Below are 18,129 nucleotides of genomic sequence, written 5' to 3'. Positions count from 1 at the left end.
TTTCTACTGTTAAATTTTTCTTCGGGTTACAATATTTTTCAAATCTCTCTAGTACCTCTTTAAATTTTACAGTATTCATGTTAATCCCAAATGACTTGTAAATATTTCTTGCATCTAGACCAATATAGTGTAATAGTAGAGCTACCTTTCTCGCATCCTTTTCGTCCTCTAAACCTGCCGCCTTCAAAAATATTTTGAAATTCAGGCACCATTTTTCCCCGTTGTAAGCCAAATTTCCCTACATTGACAAAGGTTGAATTTCATTGCCGACTACGTTATTTTTATTTTTACAACGACTGGTTGGTTCTGCTCGACAGCATCTTGTTTTCCATGTCCATTTTATATCTTGGCTGTTTTTAATAATAAATCTCTTTTTGCTTTTAACACCCCAACACGTGTTCTTAGGTTATGTTTCGGCTTTTGTAACTATTATAATTAATGACTCTTCGATATTTGACTTACCTTTTTTACTTCTGACACCATGTTTGTTCTACTCTGTGGGCTTTTTGTTATAATAGACGACTCATTTCTGTATATTTTATTTATTACAAGACAAACTAATACTAATACATAATTATCTCTAAAGAGCCATAAGACTAGTCTGTCGACTGTCAATGTCTGTCCTTCTCTTTCACTCCCGGGCTTCTTCTTCTATTTGACATGTCACTAATGTTAAGGTAGGTTTACAAATATTAAGGTAGATTTACAACTTAACACAACATAACAGACTTTTCATTATTATGGCCTGAAAAGATTTTCGAACGTTTGATGCCTGAATGTCTTTTTCATCAGCATCAGATCCTGCACGACTAAGGCAACACACCACCAATGCAACCAAAGTGCAGTATTACTCCATACCCGCTTGCATTTTTCTGTATAGGCAAGAGCCTCCTTCTTCTTCTTCTTCAAGTGCCATCTCCGCGGCGGAGGTCGGCAATCATCATAGCTATTCGAACTTTTGAGTCTCCTAGTTATCATATTATTACCTATTTATTCCTCTACCTCTTTCTTTCTCTCAATACTTGTCATATTATTACCTGGTTATTCCATTGCTAGTTATTTTGTTGAGTAGTATAAGGCACAAGGTGCATTGACTTAAGGGCTAAAAGTGAAAGTAAATAGGAAATTTCGATCAAAATAGAATATGCACGAAAAAAATTTATTAACTTGCGTTCTGTATTGTGCAATAGAAGTCTGTCATTAACCACACGTCTAAGAATATTGAAGTGCTACGTCTAGTCCGCTTTGTTCTATAGATGTAAAACCTGGACAACAAAAATAAAAAATCTTAATAAATTAGAAGCATTCGAGTTGTGGTGTTACCGTAGCATGCTCAGAATCCCGTGAGCAGCACACATATCTAACGAACATGTGCTAGAGACCAGGCACAAAGAAAGAGAATTGATCAACATCTTCAAAATGAGAAAGGTCCAATACTTCGATAATGCAATGAGAGGATTTAAATATCGCTTACTCCGGTTGATCATTCAGGGCAAAATCAAAGGAAAACGCTGGGTCGGAAGAAAACAACTGTCCTGGCTGCGTAACATGAAACAATGGACAGGTCGAATGGTCGAGGAATTGTTTCATTAAGCTGCGGACCAAGAAAAATTTCATCAGTTTGTTAATACGACGATAGCCAACGCTTGAAAATAAACACGTCACATAAAGAAAAAGATGAGGTGTAAATTTCTATTTAAGCTTTACCATTTTTTCTCTAGGTCTCCCTCTTTAGTTACTTTCATTGAACATTTTTAGTTCTTTTAGTCAAACTGTTGGGGATCTGTACCGGAACCTCAGTCTCCATATCACCCCACTATTCATTGTATACAGCATGTACCTATTGGAAAAGAAATTGAAAGAGAAATGACCAAAGGATCTCTTGGATTGGCAAGTTATCACAGGATAGGACTCTTAGCGTATTAATAATTTATTTATTCTTGCATACTTGAAGCACGTTTTAAAAATAAAAAAATAGTACCTTCAATCGGCGTTCCTGAGTATGGGGGAAGTAAATTAGAACGGGGCGTTTTATATACAGTACAGTATTTAACATAAAACCCTATATTGTCGGGATATCCATTTTCGTCAAAGTCTGTAGAACGAAATAGTGAATTCGCCTCTTCTACAGCCATCAATACTTGGTTAACTGCAGAATCAATGTTCAAATGATGAACTATGTTTAAAAATGAGTAATCAATGAGGACCAACAGCGAACACAATTTCCTTAAAAATGTACATTAATATTAATTTTTCAATGATCTAGCAATTGGGGTTACATTTTACCTATTTTTATATTTACATTTACTATATTTACATGTAAGTGTAGCTGTATCGGATCTGATAAGAACAGCTATAGACAAGAATAAATTTTTTGAAACAATAAAGAGATAAGAAAAAACATCTCATTATGTGGTTTTTATGATTTCATACGTTATTTTTATTATTTCTTCAGTTTCTATAGCTCCGTCTGAGTTATAATGGGTTGTTGTAACTGATTTGCTAATTTTGGGCGGCCCAAAAGAGCAATCCCAGGGTAGTTCTTGAATTCTTCAAATTTTCTTCAATAAATTTTTTATTCTCTTTATGAGCAAAGTTCCGCTTTGTTGAAGTATGTAATTCTACTGGACATTCGTTTTCCCTTGGGTGTTTATTATTTCTCAGTTGAATTTTGGTCTGTAAGAACTTTTATGATCGGGCTTCTAGATATACAAATATCGACAATCAAAATTGTACCACGTAGGTGATGTTTGATACTTAAGATTTAGTTAAATTTAATTAGGATTGGTTGGTTAGATTAAGTAAGGTTTAGTCATAAACATATAGATCGTAGATCTATATGTTTATGACTATTTGCTATTTTCCTAGACAACCATTGTAATCTGTTTGGTGTTATATTGCCTTAAGTCCTTTGTCATTACTTTACTAAGCTGTCGTACTACGCTTGCCTGGCTTAAGAACTTGAGGAAATAGTTTGAATACAATAGTGCAGAATTATTTCGAGCGGCAATCAACAGGGTCCGCACAGCTATGATGATTTCCAACCTTCGATAGAAGATGGAACTTAAAAAAGAAGAAGAGGTACGCGTGGATTCGTATCGTTTTTGTTCTTAAGTTATCTTCGTATTTCCATAAATCCTTTTGTCTCTTGGCTGCTTTTTTTCCTACTTATCCTTCTTGTAATTTGTATTGCACCTTTTCTCTGTTTTTATTAATTTATCGTTTATAGTTTCGACATCCATATGGTCTATGTTTGTTGTTTTCAGGCATCTCAGAATTTCGTCTTCTTAGAACATGGTGTTTTCTATTGGATTCCATCTTATTGGATGTGTTTTTGTTCCCCATGTGTATCGTTTTGTATCTTTGTTTTTGGAGATTTAGTATGAACTTCGCTCTTGCCATTCTATGGTCACTTCTCACCAAACAGCTATTAAGGACTGTAAAATCATGGTTTATGTTTATGTTGTTGGTAAGGACAAACTCAATTTCATTTTTGGTCGCTCTATCTGGACTGGTTCATGTTCATTTTCTTTGGGTACTTTTTTTGAAAAAGCTATTCATTACAAAGAAGCAATTTCGCATCAAGAATCCCCAAAAACAATTTCACCCCTTTTATTTCTTTGTCCAAATCCATAGAGACCTTCTGCAATTTCGGTTTGAAATCGGTATTCTCTAAGTTTCCATAAAAGGTTTCCAACTTCCTCGCTTAAGTGCGTGGATGTACGGGCTTCATCTTAACGTGCGTTATTAAGTACCTCTGACGTTGGCCATTACCACGGCAAGACCCTCTCTGTCTTGAGCTATTCTGAACAGTTGTTCGATTCTCCGTGTCTCTGTTTATTCTCTGTTAATCATACCTTCGGCTTCGAAACTCAACCGAAGACAAAGACAGAGAAAACTAAGAATCGGCACATGGAATGTGCAGGGCTGGAGAACAAAAGCCAGTGAAGTAACATCAGAATTCGAAAAGATGAATCTCGATATCCTCGTCACAACGGAAACAAAAAAGAAAGGAAACGGCACGGAAAGAATAGGGGAACTAATCCATTGTTGGAGCGGAGTAGAAAAGAAAGACCGCGCAAAAGCTGGAGTTGGAATTCTACTAAAGAAGAAATGGGAAAAATCTATAGACGATTGGGAACCCATAAACGAGAGAATTGCCAAACTGAAAATCAAGATGTATGGCAGAGAAATTATAATACTAGCAACATACGGTCCAACGGAAGACAGTCCAGCCAATGAGAAAGAACGATTTATCGAACAACTTCAAGAACAAATGGATAAGAGAAAACCTAAACAAGAAATAATAATAGTGGGGGATCTAAATGGAAGAGTCGGAAGAAAAGACAATGACAGAACAGTTGGTCCATTTGGAGAAGACACAATTAACGACAACGGAGAATGATTGGTAGAACTATGTGAAGTAAATGATTTGAAAATTATGAACGGATTTTACAAACACAAAAATATACATAAATACACATGGACTCAAGAGACAAGAAAACTAAGATCCATTATTGACTACATTATCATGAACCACAAAAGCTCCATCAAAGTGAAAGACATCAGAGTGAAAAGAGGGGCAGAGTGTGGAACAGATCACAAACTTGTGGTGGCATGGATGGAATTCCCCTATATCTGGACAAAACAAAAACATACATCGATTGTTACAACGGGAACGACAATAAACGAAAAGAGGCTCAAATTACATCTATTGCAGGAAGAATCAATAAAAGATTTATACAAAAGAAGACTAGACCAAAAACTAGAAGAATTCAGATATGACACGTTAGATGAAATGCATGAACACATAAAAACCTGCCTGATTTCAGCGGCCTTAGAAGCTCTTGGAGAAGACGACCAAAGGAACACCCATCAGAATATCAAATTAAGGGAAGACACATTGAAATGCATAAAAGAAAAGAAAAAACTACACATAAAATACCTAAACACCAAAAAACAGGAAGACTTAGATCTATATAGAGCGAAAAACAGAGAGGTAAAGAAAAGAGTAACAAATGAAAAGAACGAACGATGGGAACAAGCATGCACAGAGATAGAACGACATATCGGAGGAACGAGAAATTCAGAATCATGGCGAATATTAAAAGCACTTCAACGAAATAAGACAGAGAAAACCCAGATCGGCAAAATTAGTGAAAACGAGTGGCAAGAATACTACGTAGAACTACTTACAGAAAACCGTCCCCAATTTCAGGAAGAGAATATAGAACATGCAGGAAATGGGGCATACGACCAGATAGAAATAAGCCTGGCAGAAGTTAAGAGAGCAATCAAGACATTGAAGAACAAAAAAGCCAAAGGACCCGGAGGAATACCAAACGAACTAATTAAAAACGGAACGGAAAAGTTATTCCGCATGCTACATAGAATGTTCGAAAGAGGACTAAATGGAGAAGAAATACCTGCGGAATGGACACAAGCATACATCACATCCATACATAAGAAAGGAAACAGGAAAAAATGTGAAAACTATAGAGGAATTAGTATAATATCGTCGGTAGGTAGACTTTACGGGAAAATTATTAAAGAAAAACTAGAAACTGAAATAATAGGAAAAATTGGAGAAGACCAAGCAGGGTTCACAGTAGGAAAATCATGCCTAGATCATACGTACACATTAGAACAACTGATAGAGAAGAAAATGGCAAAAGGTAGACCGGTCCATCTGGCCTTTGTTGATCTAAAGAAAGCATATGACTCAATACCTAGAGTCAAATTATGGGAAGCAATGAATGATCTCGGAATCCGACAAACACTAATAAAAGCAGTTAAAGCACTATACAAAGAAAACAAAGTAGCTATTAAATGTGGAAATAAAGCCTACAATCCATTTAAGACGACAAAAGGACTTCTACAAGGCTGTGCTACGTCCCCTACTCTGTTTAAAATATTCTTGGAAAAGACACTCAAACCATGGAGGAGAAAGTGCGAAGGAATGGGCATACCAGTAAGAGACGAATACCTATACACCTTAAGTTTTGCCGACGATCAAGTAGTCATCGCACAAGATGAAGAAGATCTCAGCTTTATGCTCAGAAAACTAGAAGAAGAATATAAAAACAACGGAATGGAAATAAACTTAGAGAAAACCGAATACCTAACAACAGAAAACAAGGATATGAGAAACCTAGAGATAGACGAGGGAAGACAAATAAATGGAACAGATAAATTCAAGTATTTAGGAACCATAATATCGAACCAGGGAACAACAGAAGAAGATATAAACAACAGACTGAGACAAACAAGAAACTGTATAAGACAACTAAACTCAGTGTTGTGGGATAAGAACATTACGATAAAGACAAAAAAGAGAATATATCGTCACCTCAATACTACAACTAGATAACTCGAAAATTTTCATTTTTGAGATAAGTTTACCAATAGATGTAAATATATCATCTTCATGTTATGCTATAACTAGACAATTCAAAACGAACCATATGAGTCAATAAAACTAACTTTCAAAAGTAGATAACTTTATAAATCATCCTTTGTTTAATATTACAACTCGATATCTTAAGTTATCTACTTGTTGCACATTTAATGACTAAGCTGTTAGTCACACAACTATACAACTACACTTACCTAGTTGTAGCACGTAGACTTTATTGTGAATTGTGTGATTCAAGATATGAAGAAAAAGTTATTTTGGCCATGTATAGAAAAAATTTTACTGAAAATTTCAATCTAAGTTTCCATCATCCTAAAAAAGATCAGTGTCGTGTTTGTTCTCATTATATTAGTGCAACCACTGATGAGAAATCTTTGCTCACAATAGATTATGAAGCTCATCTCTTTCTTAAGGATCAAGCTAGAACCGAAAAACTTAAAGATTGAATTGATGCTGAATTTTCTGATGGATCACACATATGTGCCAATTTTGATCTCCAGCAAGTTTTATTAGTACCCTCTGATCCAACAAATAATGCACTCTTCTATAAACGTAGGCTTGACAACTACAACTTCACTATTTACAATGTTGTCAGTAAGCAAGGAGATTGTTTCATTTGGAATGAGACTCAAGGATCCCGAGGAAGTTGTGAAATAGCCAGTGCAATTTATCTTTATCTTAGATCACTTTCAGAAGCAACAACCTGTGTCACCTTCTTTAGTGACAGATGTGGAGGCCAAAACTTGAATCAGTTTACTGCAGCAATGTTAATGAAGGCAGTAAATGATTTAAATAACCTGGAAGTCATTAATATGAAGTCCTTGGTTTCTGGGCACAGTGAGATGGAATGTGATTCTATTCACTCTGCAATAAACACAGAATTCAAACGTGTGTGGGAAAAGCTTTGTGGCTTGAAGATTGAAATCAAATTGCTCGGGGAGCCAGAAGAAAGGGAGACAATCTTTATCTTGTTCATGATTTGGATCAATCGGACATTAAAGATTTCAAACAATTTGTAAGGGATAACTTGACTATTCGGAAAAAGGATGAAAATGGAAACGCTGTTCTTTGGCAAAAGATGTGCTGGCTAAGATTTAGGAAGTCACAGCCATTTATTATGGTGTTCAAAGAATCATTTTCTGATGAAGGATTTAGACACTTAAGTTTAATCAAACGGACCCGCACTTCAATTCAATCGCCTTTACAACCTTTGTACCAACAACTGATTCCAATATCTATACAAAAATATAAAGATCTGATATCACTATTTTCTGTGAAACCACCTGCTTTGGGAGATTCCTACAGGTCATTTTACACCAGTGTGCCATACGAGAATAAAGACGATTCAAGTGAAATAGATGACAGTCGAGACTACGAAGGTGACTCTTAAAGAACTTATCTATTTGTGCCTCTTCAGAAATTACAAATTGTTTCATATCAATATTCATATAGTAGTTTTTTGTAAATATTTTTTTAAATGTTAGTAGGTACCTACCTAATTTTTATTTTTAATGAGTAACAGTGTATAATTTTAACTTAAGAAATAAAAAAATAACTTCTAGTAGTTCTTTTTTTAACAAAAGCTAGGGCCAATACAAGAAAATATATATTGCAACAAGTACATAACTGGGTTTTTTGGTATATGCAACAACTAGATAACTGGGACTTTTCCAACTTTTCTCCTTATATTCCTAATCTTGGAAAATATATACATTATTAAACCTCATAGATGGTCAGTAAAGAAGGTAAGAATGTTAAAAACGGAATATGGCTTTAATATTTTGTCAATTTTAGGCTAGAAAGAAATTCACACTTTGCAAAAATCTTTAAAAGCGTTTTTCTTAGAAGTGTTATATTTGAGTTACCTAGTTGTAGTATTGAGGCCACGATATAACACCCTGACAAGAAGTATCCTGACATATGGGTCCGAAAACTGGACAATAAACAAGAGAAATAGAGGTAGAATAAGAGCAGTAGAAATGGAGTTCCTGAGGAGAAGCTGTAGACTTACAAAAAGAGACAGAATTGAAAACGCAGAGATTAAGCGGAGAATGGGAGTGCAATCAGACATAATCGACTATATAGAGGAGAAGAGACTATCCTGGTACGGCCACGTCAGAAGAGCGGACAGAGGACGCTGGATAAACAAAATCACAGAATGGAGCCCGATTGGAAGAAGAAAGAGAGGAAGACCCCGAAGGTCATTCAGAGATGAAATCGACGAGGCTATGGAGAAAAGAACCCTGCGAGATGGAGACTGGAATGACAGGGAAAATTGGAGAAAACGGTTGAGTGAAGGAAGACAGTGAAAACTGTGGAAATCCTTAGTAGTAGTAGTAGTAATCATATCATCGTACGTGGTGATATGTATGTCCCGTCTTCCGTGGTAGACTCATCTGAACTCCGGATTGTTCGTATCCTCTGTTTGCGGTTTTTCTTTATCGTTACCTTGACCAAGGATCAGCTCACTGCCGGGGACTGCAAGCAGTGTTTTTCTTGTATCAAGCATGTTTGGATTTTAGCCATACTCTATCGCGCTGGCCAGTATGAGTTGTTAGAGGGTAAGATAAAGGTGAGAGTTTTTAAAGTGAGAGACAAGAAAGAGGATCTGGTCCCCTAAGACAAGGAAGGTGGGAGAACCAACCAGCTGCTAGATGTTTGGATTTTAGCCATACTCTATCGCGCTGGCCAGTATGAGTTGTTAGAGGGTAAGATAAAGGTGAGAGTTTTTAAAGTGAGAGACAAGAAAGGGTATGAGGATCTGGTCCCCAAAGACAAGGAAGGTGGGAGAACCAATCAGCTGCTAGCATAAAGCATGGTCACCAATCCTTGAACAGCTTATCTCCTACTAAGATTGCAAAAGAGTGCTACCTGCTTATTAGAAAAGTTTCAAGAAAATTTGTCAGTACATAGTACTTTGCATTTGGTTTAAATATTTTATTTTAAGAAAATCGTATAGGGAATAGAGCATTAGTCTGAATAGACCCTTGATAATATCAGCTATCAATAAAAACGGTATTAATTTACTACCAAATTAAACATAAAACTCACCCTGTTCTTGCCATTCGTTTGGATATATTTCTATAACTATGATCTACATATTGAGAAGGTTTCAAATAGTATGTTTCTTTAAATGTATTTTTCGATTCGCTTGACAAAAAATCTCTCTCAAAAGCGATTGCATTAAAAGATGTATTAAAATATTCTGGAAAAATGTCGATATATTTTCTTAAATTTTCTATATAGAATATTTTATCAGTCATCACAATTTTTCCATAAAAATAAAAGTCTTCTAAATACCCAATTACATAGCTTGCATACTTGTCTTTGGTGATAAATCCTTCGACCGACTTATTTGGAGGTGTCAAAGTAGTTATGTTTTCGTCATTTTCAAATATAATAAATTCTGTCTTTTTGCTTAGGCGCTCTGGTTTAGTTTGAATATAAATTTGAACGTCTTCCTCCGTGTTAAGATGAATATTAAAATGTAAACCATGTTTAAGTTGATCTGTTAACGTTTTTGAATAATTTTGTATTGCGATATTGGTGGAAATTACAAAATGCTTGGAGAGCTTTAAGGTATTATAATCTTTCATATCAAATTTCCATTCACAAAAACACAATTTTAATAACAGTATCAAAATGTAAGTAAACTTAAAAGAACCCATCTCACAATATAAATATTTTAAATTTTATGGAACTACGAACATTGTGTTTACATTACAAAAATTACATGTCAAAATATTAAATTAACAATATGTCACTTTTTGATAACGTCACTAAGCCATGTGTTAAGATCTTCATTGTTAATAAACTAAATTGCGTATACTATGTCTATAACAATTATTTTTAAAATACATCTAAAAGTATTAACTATTTACTTACTTACTTACTTAGTCCTAAGCCTTTCTACCGTTAGGTGTAAGGCTGGTGGGGTTAAGATTTACACTGTTGTCTCCATGCTATCCGGTCTTGTGTTAGATTTCGTGCACTTTCCCATGTCAATCCTTTCTTCTCAACTTCTTTTCTGATTTCGTCTACCCACCTAACCCTTGATCTTCCTCGTTTGTTTTTCCCTTGCATTCTCGTTTCAAACACTCGTTTTGTTATTCTTTCATTCGACATTCTACACACGTGCCCGAACCATCTTAGTTGTCCCTCTACTATTTTTTCGTTTATTGGTTCTAGTTTTAGGTTTTGTCTGATTGTTTCGTTTCGTATTTTGTCTGTCCTTTTTCTGTTTGCTATTTTCCTCAGGAACCTCATTTCCATAGCATTGACTCGAGATTTTTGAGATGATTGTAGGTCTAACTACTGATTTAACGACTGCCGTTTTTACCTTCTCCGGTATTTCTTTTTTCCCCAAAAATGTTGTTTTCATAGTGTTAAATAAGCTTCCTGTTCGTCCCATTCTCTCATTTATTTCCATGTCTTGTTTACCGTTTGATTCAATTATTGCTCCTAGGTATTTAAAATGTTCCACTTGTTCTAGTTGTTTTCCGTTTAATTGTATTGTGTATGTCTTTCTCTTATTTGAAATTATCATTGTTTTTGTTTTCTCTGTATTTATTTTCATATTTATGTTTGACAGTTCTTCTTCTAGGATTTCAAGGTTGTTCTGTAGGTCTTCTCTGTTTTCTGCTATCAAAACCATGTCGTCTGCAAATAGAAGCTCTGATAGTTGAGTCTGTTTCATTTGCCAGTATCCTAATGTTAGTTTTCTCATTCTTCTCTTGGCTTTCTTTATTGCTTCATCCAGTACCACTGAGAACAGCAGTGGGCTCAACACGCATCCCTGTTTGACGCCTTGACTTGTAGTAAATTCTTCGGATTCCTCGTTGTTGGTTCTCACCGTATTTGTATTATTATTGTACATATCCTTTATTACATCAATTGTTATCCTGTCAACTCCTCTTTCCTTTAATGTCCTCCATACGTCGTTTCTTTGTATTCTGTTAAACGCCTTTTCCAGATCAATAAAGCATATATGTATTTCTCTATTTTTATTGATTACTTTCTCACTTATTTGTCTTATTGTGAATATGTGGTCTTGCGTGCTTCTGTCCTTCCTGAATCTACATTGCGTATCTTCCATAGTTGGTTCTATTTGGGTTTTTATTCTTGTTTCTATTATTCTTGCGAATACCTTCCCAGGAATACTTGATATAGTAATACCTAGGTAATTATTACAGTTTCTCTTGTCGCCCTTTTTGTGTATTGGTAGTATAATGTCTTTCTTCCAGTCCTGTGGTATTTCTGCTCTTTTTATGATATCATTCATTAGTTCTTTCATGCTGTCCACTCCCTCTATTCTCATGAATTTTATCATTTCAGGGGTGATATCATCCTTGTCTAGTGCTTTGCCTAATTTAACTCTTTCAATTGCCTTTTCTAGTTCCTCTGTTGTTATGGGTTCTACTTTTTGTTCTTCATTAATTTCTTGTATCTCCACTATGTTGTCTACGTCTGTATGAGTTAGCACTTTGAAATGTTCTCTCCATATTTCCATTATTTGGTTTTCTTCTGTTATTACCTTTCCATTCTTGTCTTTTATATTCGGCATCATGTGTTCTTTCTTTTGTCTGAGCTGTTTTAATGCGCCATAGAAGAGTTTTTGGTTTTCTCTATAATTATTTGTCATTTTTAGTCCAAACTTTTCCCATGACCTTTCTTTTTCTGCTTTTACAGCTATTTTAACCTCTTTTCTTTTTTCTTTATATGCCTCATAATCTTCAGGGCGCTTTGTACTTAGATATCTCTTCCATTTTTCTTTTTTGTTCTTTACTTTCCTTCGTATTTCGTCCGTCCACCATTCAGTTCTCCTCATGCTATTATTTGCTATTTTTGTCTTCCCGCAAGTTTCCTCAGCAGCTATGATTAAGAGGGTCTTGAGATTTTCCCACTTTTCTTCTATACTTGCAGTTTTTGCCCTACCTTTCAAAATATTGTCTAATTTTTCTTGGAATATCTTTTTATATCTTTCTTCTTTTAATTTGTAGCTTTTTACTTTTTCATTTACTACCTTTCTCCTCTTTTCTTCATTTTCTTTTGCTGTTCTCATTCTCATTATTACTAGATGATGATCACTGCCAATCTCTGAGCCTCTTTTGACTTTCGTGTCTTGTACTCTTTTCCATTTGTTGCTACTTACCAAAAAGTAATCTATGATTGATTTTTCATTTCTACTTTCTTGTACTCTCGTGTATTTGTGTACTTTTTTATGTTTAAATTTTGTATTTGTTATAACAAGTTTATTCTCCATACATATTTCTATTATTCTTTCATCATTTTTGTTTAGTATTTCTTCTCCTTCTTTTCCCATGCATTCCTCAATTCCATTGTTATTATTTCCGACTCTATCGTTTAGATCTCCTATTACAATTATATTTTCTTCCCCATTGTCAATTTGCATTTGGAGCTCCTCGAAAAATTGATCCTTCTCTTCCTTTTTTGCATCTTCATTTACTCCGTAGGCTGTTATTATTGTCCATATTTCCTCGTCTATCAGTTTCATTTTCAGCGATAATATTCTCTGGTTAACATATGTTTCTTCTATAACGTATTGTAGTCTATTCGGTGCAATTATTATCCCTACGCCTTCTTTTGCCCTCTTCCTTTCATTTTCGTTTCCGTTATTCCTAATATTTCTATTTTTTGTCTGATCATTTCTTCTACAAGTTCTACCTCTTTTCCATTGATGCTTCTTACGTTCTATGTTCCCATTTTTATCTCTCCTTTTTTCTGCGGTATATCTTTCATCTTCTTTCTATTCTCATCCTTGTTTACCTTTGCATCGTGCTTTTTCCTATCGTTATTCCTATTCCTCGCCCTGCTCGTCATTGTCAGATCCTTTCCGTTGCTTTGGTCGTTATCAATGTTCCTCGTGTGGGTGTAGTTTTCTAGTTTTTTGGATGTCTTTCCAGTTCCTTTTTTATTTTGTTCCATCTCCATTCTTCTTGGTTTACTAACACCTTGTTGTAACCAATTTTGAAGTCTTTGCCTTTCTCTTTTTCGTTTTTTGCAAAATTTCTTAGGTGTTTCTGCTTTTCTTTCTCTTCTCTAGTCAAGTCATCATTGATGAATACTTTCTCTCCTACGAAGTTTTTTAGTTTATATTTTTTTGTCATAATCTCGTGTTTTTCCTCTTCATTTCTTAGTTTTATTACGCATGTAGTCTCGGCTATTTCCTAATTTCTCCTAAACGGAAATAAAGCATTTTCTTAATATAAGTAAAAATTCGTTAATGTAAGTAAAAAAATTGCGTAGGTACTCACCAGTTTTAATTTTGATTTATTATTTATAGACCTAAATAATATTCTTTATGCCCACATATTAGAATCGCTAAATATGTAGCTGCATATTAAGCCCTGGGAAAAGAAGAGCGAACCTATCGACGAATAAATAAGGACATATTATGGAGTGATGAGCTAGAGCAATAGAAACAAATAAAGCAATGGGCGTGTCACAAATGTCACCCAAGAAGTAGATAATAAACCAATATCGTACTCCACAGCAAGAACTACCGCAGCATCTTAGTTACCAGCACTCTCAGTAGATTATATGAAAAAGTTATGAAAACCCTAGCCGAAAACGAATACGAACCACTGGAGATGAAGAACAAGGAGAAGTTCGAGTTGGACGATCTTGCATTGACCATGAACTTCGACTTTAAAACAACTATATGAGAACTCTAGGGATAGACTAACTCAACTATTATTTGATTATTATATATTACTTGATGAAAGCTTACGATACAATATTCCTATGTAGACTACGACAAGTATTGGAACTCTCATCTAATAATATTACACTTGTGAAAGCAATACAGCGATTCTACAACGATCTTCAATCAAAAACAAAGATTAACAACCAGTTACCCAAGAATTTTACGGTAAATAGGAGAGTAAAGACTTTCTATCTCCACCACTCTTCAAAATGACACACAAATGGGACACTGAATAAATGAAGGAAATCATCTTCTGGAATCAGTATACCATTAAACGAAGAAACAACCTTATATACGCTTTATTTCGCGGATGATCATGTAGTCATCACAAAAGACCAGTAAGATCTACAGCCGGTAAGGAGTTGAAAATGACAAACTTAACTTAGAAGATGGAAAGGTAATTTAATCATATTCAGGATATATCTATTTGGGTACAAAGATAGAAAAAAAATGGACGCAATGAAGATCATAAACTGTCCAACCCACACTTTGCGAATTACCAAGTAATACTTGCAGAATATCGAGGTGATATCCACTACATGCTACGAAACAGAAAAAGAATATACCAATTGGAATTTATCAAATAATCTATGAAAAATAGAGTATGTAGTGTTGCGATATATAATAAAAATAAAAATAAAAATAAAAATAAAAACGTTTATTGCCATTATTAGTCTACATTTCAAATTGTTTATATTTCATTTTCTTCTTCACGACGTCCCGCTCTTGCACCGCCTGATATTGGTCATTTTTTCTCTCGGATTCCTGGACTTCTGCTGGTTGCATCCTGGCGTCTTCTTCTGTAGGTACTTTTTGTGGCATCGTACCTACTTCCCTGGTTGGCTGTTCTTCGGCAACCATCCGGCTAGACCCTGATCAGGTGGTCGATCAGCTTATGGGTGCTTCTGTATATCCTCTGGTTCCTGTTTTTCTCGAGGATGTCCCTGGTCTTTCGGAGTCTTCTTGTGGCCTGGTGGAAGAAGTATCTTGTCCTTTTCTCAGCCACCTCCCTCAGTGGTGTGTACTGGAGCCTTTCTTTGATAGTTGCATTGGATATTCTTTCTTCCCATGTTGATCCGTCTATGATTCGGTAGCATGATGTCTCTGTGGCTTCAAGTCTCCTCCAGTTGGTCTCCGCTATTGAACTCCAAACTGGTACTGCATATAGTATCACCGATCTAACGTAGGCCTGGTACAACTGGATCTTGTTGGCCTTCGTTAGTGGACTGGTCCTGAAAATATAGGGGAGTATTAGTTTTTTAGCAGCATTAGCTTTTACCTTTGTTTTTTGTGTATGCAACCGGAAGTTGAGTTTTCTGTCGAGGTGAACTCCTAGGTATTTGACTGCGTCTCCTGCTTGGATCCTGTTTCCCCCTACTGTGATTTCGTGTACTGGTGGGTTATGTTCCTGAGTGAAAATGATGAATTGAGTCTTCTCTGCGTTGATTTTTATCTTCCATTTGTCTGTGAACTCCGTGATTTTTCCAAGGTGGTTTTCCATATTTCTGATTATTCTTCTGTCATCTTTTCCGGTTGCATACACTGCTGTATCGTCAGCGTAAAGTGCTGTTGAGGTTTTTGGATCATTTGGTAGATCTGAAACAAAAATATTGTATAAGATGGGTGAGAGAATACTGCCCTGAGGCATCCCTTCCTGGATTTCTTGTATCGTTGACATCTTTTGGTCAGCTGAAACTTGAAAAGTTCTATTAGATAAATACATATCACAAATATTGATTAAGTAATGAGGAAGACCAGTTTTGTCCATCTTGAAGATTAGTGCCTTTTTCCAAACCGTATCGTATGCTTTTTCTATATCCAGTATAGCTAATCCTGTCCTTTGTTTTCTGTTGAATCTTATCTTCGTATCGCTGATAATTCTTGCTAGCTGAAGTTCGCAATTCCTTCCTTTTCTGAATCCGAATTGTTCTTCTTGTATAATTCTTCTTCTTTCTGCATGTTTCGTCAGTCTTTTGTAAATGATTTTTTCCAGTATTTTTCCTATTGTTTCGAGGAGAGATATTGGCCTGTAACTTTCTGGTCTTCTTCCATCCTTCCTAGGTTTTAGTAGTGGGATAATCTTGGCGTGTTTCCAGTTGTTAGGGAAATGTCCTTTTTCTAGGCAGAATTTGAAGATATAGTACAGTTGTACTATAATCTTCTTTGGTAGTTCCTTGAGGGTGATGTTGTGAATTCCTTCAGGACCTGGTGCTCTGCTTCCTTTAAGTTTCCTGATGATTTTGGAAACTTTTGGCATCTTTTGTTTTCCTCTTCTCTTGGCTTTCAGCATCTTCCATATATTTCCTTGATTTTCTTCAGCTTTTCTAATGTTGTTGTGCCATTGGTTTTCTGTAAGACTTCTCAGTCTTACCCTTATTTCTTCAGATAGTGTATCTCCGTATTCCTTGAATTCCTGTCTTCTTGTTCTCTGGAATGCTTTTCTGGCCTTATTTCTGTCCTTTATTAGGTCCTGTAGTTCGGTTGGGATGATGAGTCCTTTGTTGTTCGTCATAGATTTTGGTATGTTGTCTTCCATGGCTTGTTGAATTTTTCTTGTTATCTCTTCAATTTTTCTTTCGACTTCTTCTGTAGATTGGAATTCCCTCTTCATCTCGATTTGGTTGAGTTGTCTTCTGTAATTTGGCCAATTTGCATCCTTCCAACGCCATCTTTCGACTGGTTCTATAGTGGGAAGATCTACTCTGGATGTCATCCGTCCTGTAACTGGTTTGTGATCCGAACTACATTCGAAGTTGGTCCTGACATCTTCCATAATAACTTCTTTAGTGATGAAAAAGTCCAACGTTGAGTTGTTTTGTCCTCTAATAGGGTTGATTCTTGTCGGTTCGTCTGGTGCGAATAACATCTTGTTTCTGTCTTCACAGTACCTTAGTATTATTGTTCCATCTCTTGTATCCGAGTTGCATCCCCATGATGTATGTTGAGCGTTGAAATCTCCGGCTAGCACTCCGGTTGTTGCTGAGTTAAGCATGGCATCTAATTCTTCAAGAGCTGGATTTTCTCCCTTCTTCCTGTAAATAGAAAAAATATTAGTAGTACCTACTTTAATACCTACATTTTCAAATTGATTAGTTTCTAATACAACCTGATTCCATTCTATGTTATTTTTAACATAGATTGCCACTCATCTTTTGTTGGGTATGTCTCTCCTTCCATATCCATCGTAGTTTGTAATTCTTGGCAGCTGTGTGGTCGTCATGTAGAGTGTTTCTGAAAGGCATATGACATCTGGAGTATGTCTTATCACCGTTTCCCGCAGTTCGTTAATTCGTAACCTTAGTGAAGCTATGTTGAGTTGAAGTATCTTGAGGTGCTTAAGCGGCATTATAGATGTCTTCGTATTTCATGAAAATCATTGCGTGTTCGGTGAATGATTTTGCTGCTAAAAGTTCTCTCTTCATATCCTGGAGGAGTGCCATCATTTTTTCTACGTTTACTATTTTGTTAATTTCGGCCCATGTGTTCTTGATGCCTTCTGAGTGACTTGTGGATTGTTGTTGGTTCCCTCTTGTTGATTGAGCGTAGGAGAGTCCGCTGGTGGTGGTCCTGAATGCTGATGGGTGCGGTGGAGGTGCAACTTTGGGTTGTGGTTCTCTGCGCTTGCTGGTCCAAATATTCTATGTGCTTCCTGCACATTGGGTTGTTGGATGTATGATCTTCTCCGCAGTTGCAGCACTTGACTTTATTGACCTTTCCTTTGGGTAGAGGGCAGGTCCTGGTTGGGTGGTTCATGGCGCACTTCATGCATCTGGGTGTCTTATAGCAATTCCTGGCTGAATGTCCGAACTCTTGGCAATTGAAGCACTGCGTGGCTCTGGTTGGTTTGGCATATGTATCCCATCTTACTCGTATGTTTTGGAGACCGTTTATCCTCTTGACTTCTTTTAGGTCTTGCTGTTTATCTACTTGGAGAAGGTATGATCTGCTGGTTTTTCCTTGCTGCCTGGTCCTCATTTTGGTTACTTTG

At 35.9% G+C, this 18,129-nt stretch overlaps 1 protein-coding gene across 1 annotated transcript in view; it reads right to left on the bottom strand.

The window, feature by feature from the left end:
• LOC140436013 (disintegrin and metalloproteinase domain-containing protein 10-like) overlaps window positions 1–10,163 on the bottom strand; it is a 29,322-nt gene extending 19,159 nt beyond the window's left edge. The window contains exons 1-2 of the mRNA XM_072524723.1: window positions 9,467–10,163; window positions 1,982–2,226 (exon numbers count right to left, since the gene is read on the bottom strand). Coding sequence (XP_072380824.1) covers window positions 1,982–2,226; window positions 9,467–10,083 — 862 coding nt within the window. The 5' untranslated portion in view covers window positions 10,084–10,163. The remainder of the gene's footprint in view (window positions 1–1,981; window positions 2,227–9,466) is intronic.
• Between the last annotated feature and the right edge of the window lie 7,966 nt (window positions 10,164–18,129).

This window comes from Diabrotica undecimpunctata, chromosome 3 (genome assembly GCF_040954645.1).
Source record: "Diabrotica undecimpunctata isolate CICGRU chromosome 3, icDiaUnde3, whole genome shotgun sequence".
Taxonomy (NCBI): Eukaryota; Metazoa; Arthropoda; class Insecta; order Coleoptera; family Chrysomelidae; genus Diabrotica; species Diabrotica undecimpunctata.
The sequence above is the reverse complement of the archived record's forward strand: the minus strand, read 5'-3'. Positions and strand labels throughout refer to the sequence as shown.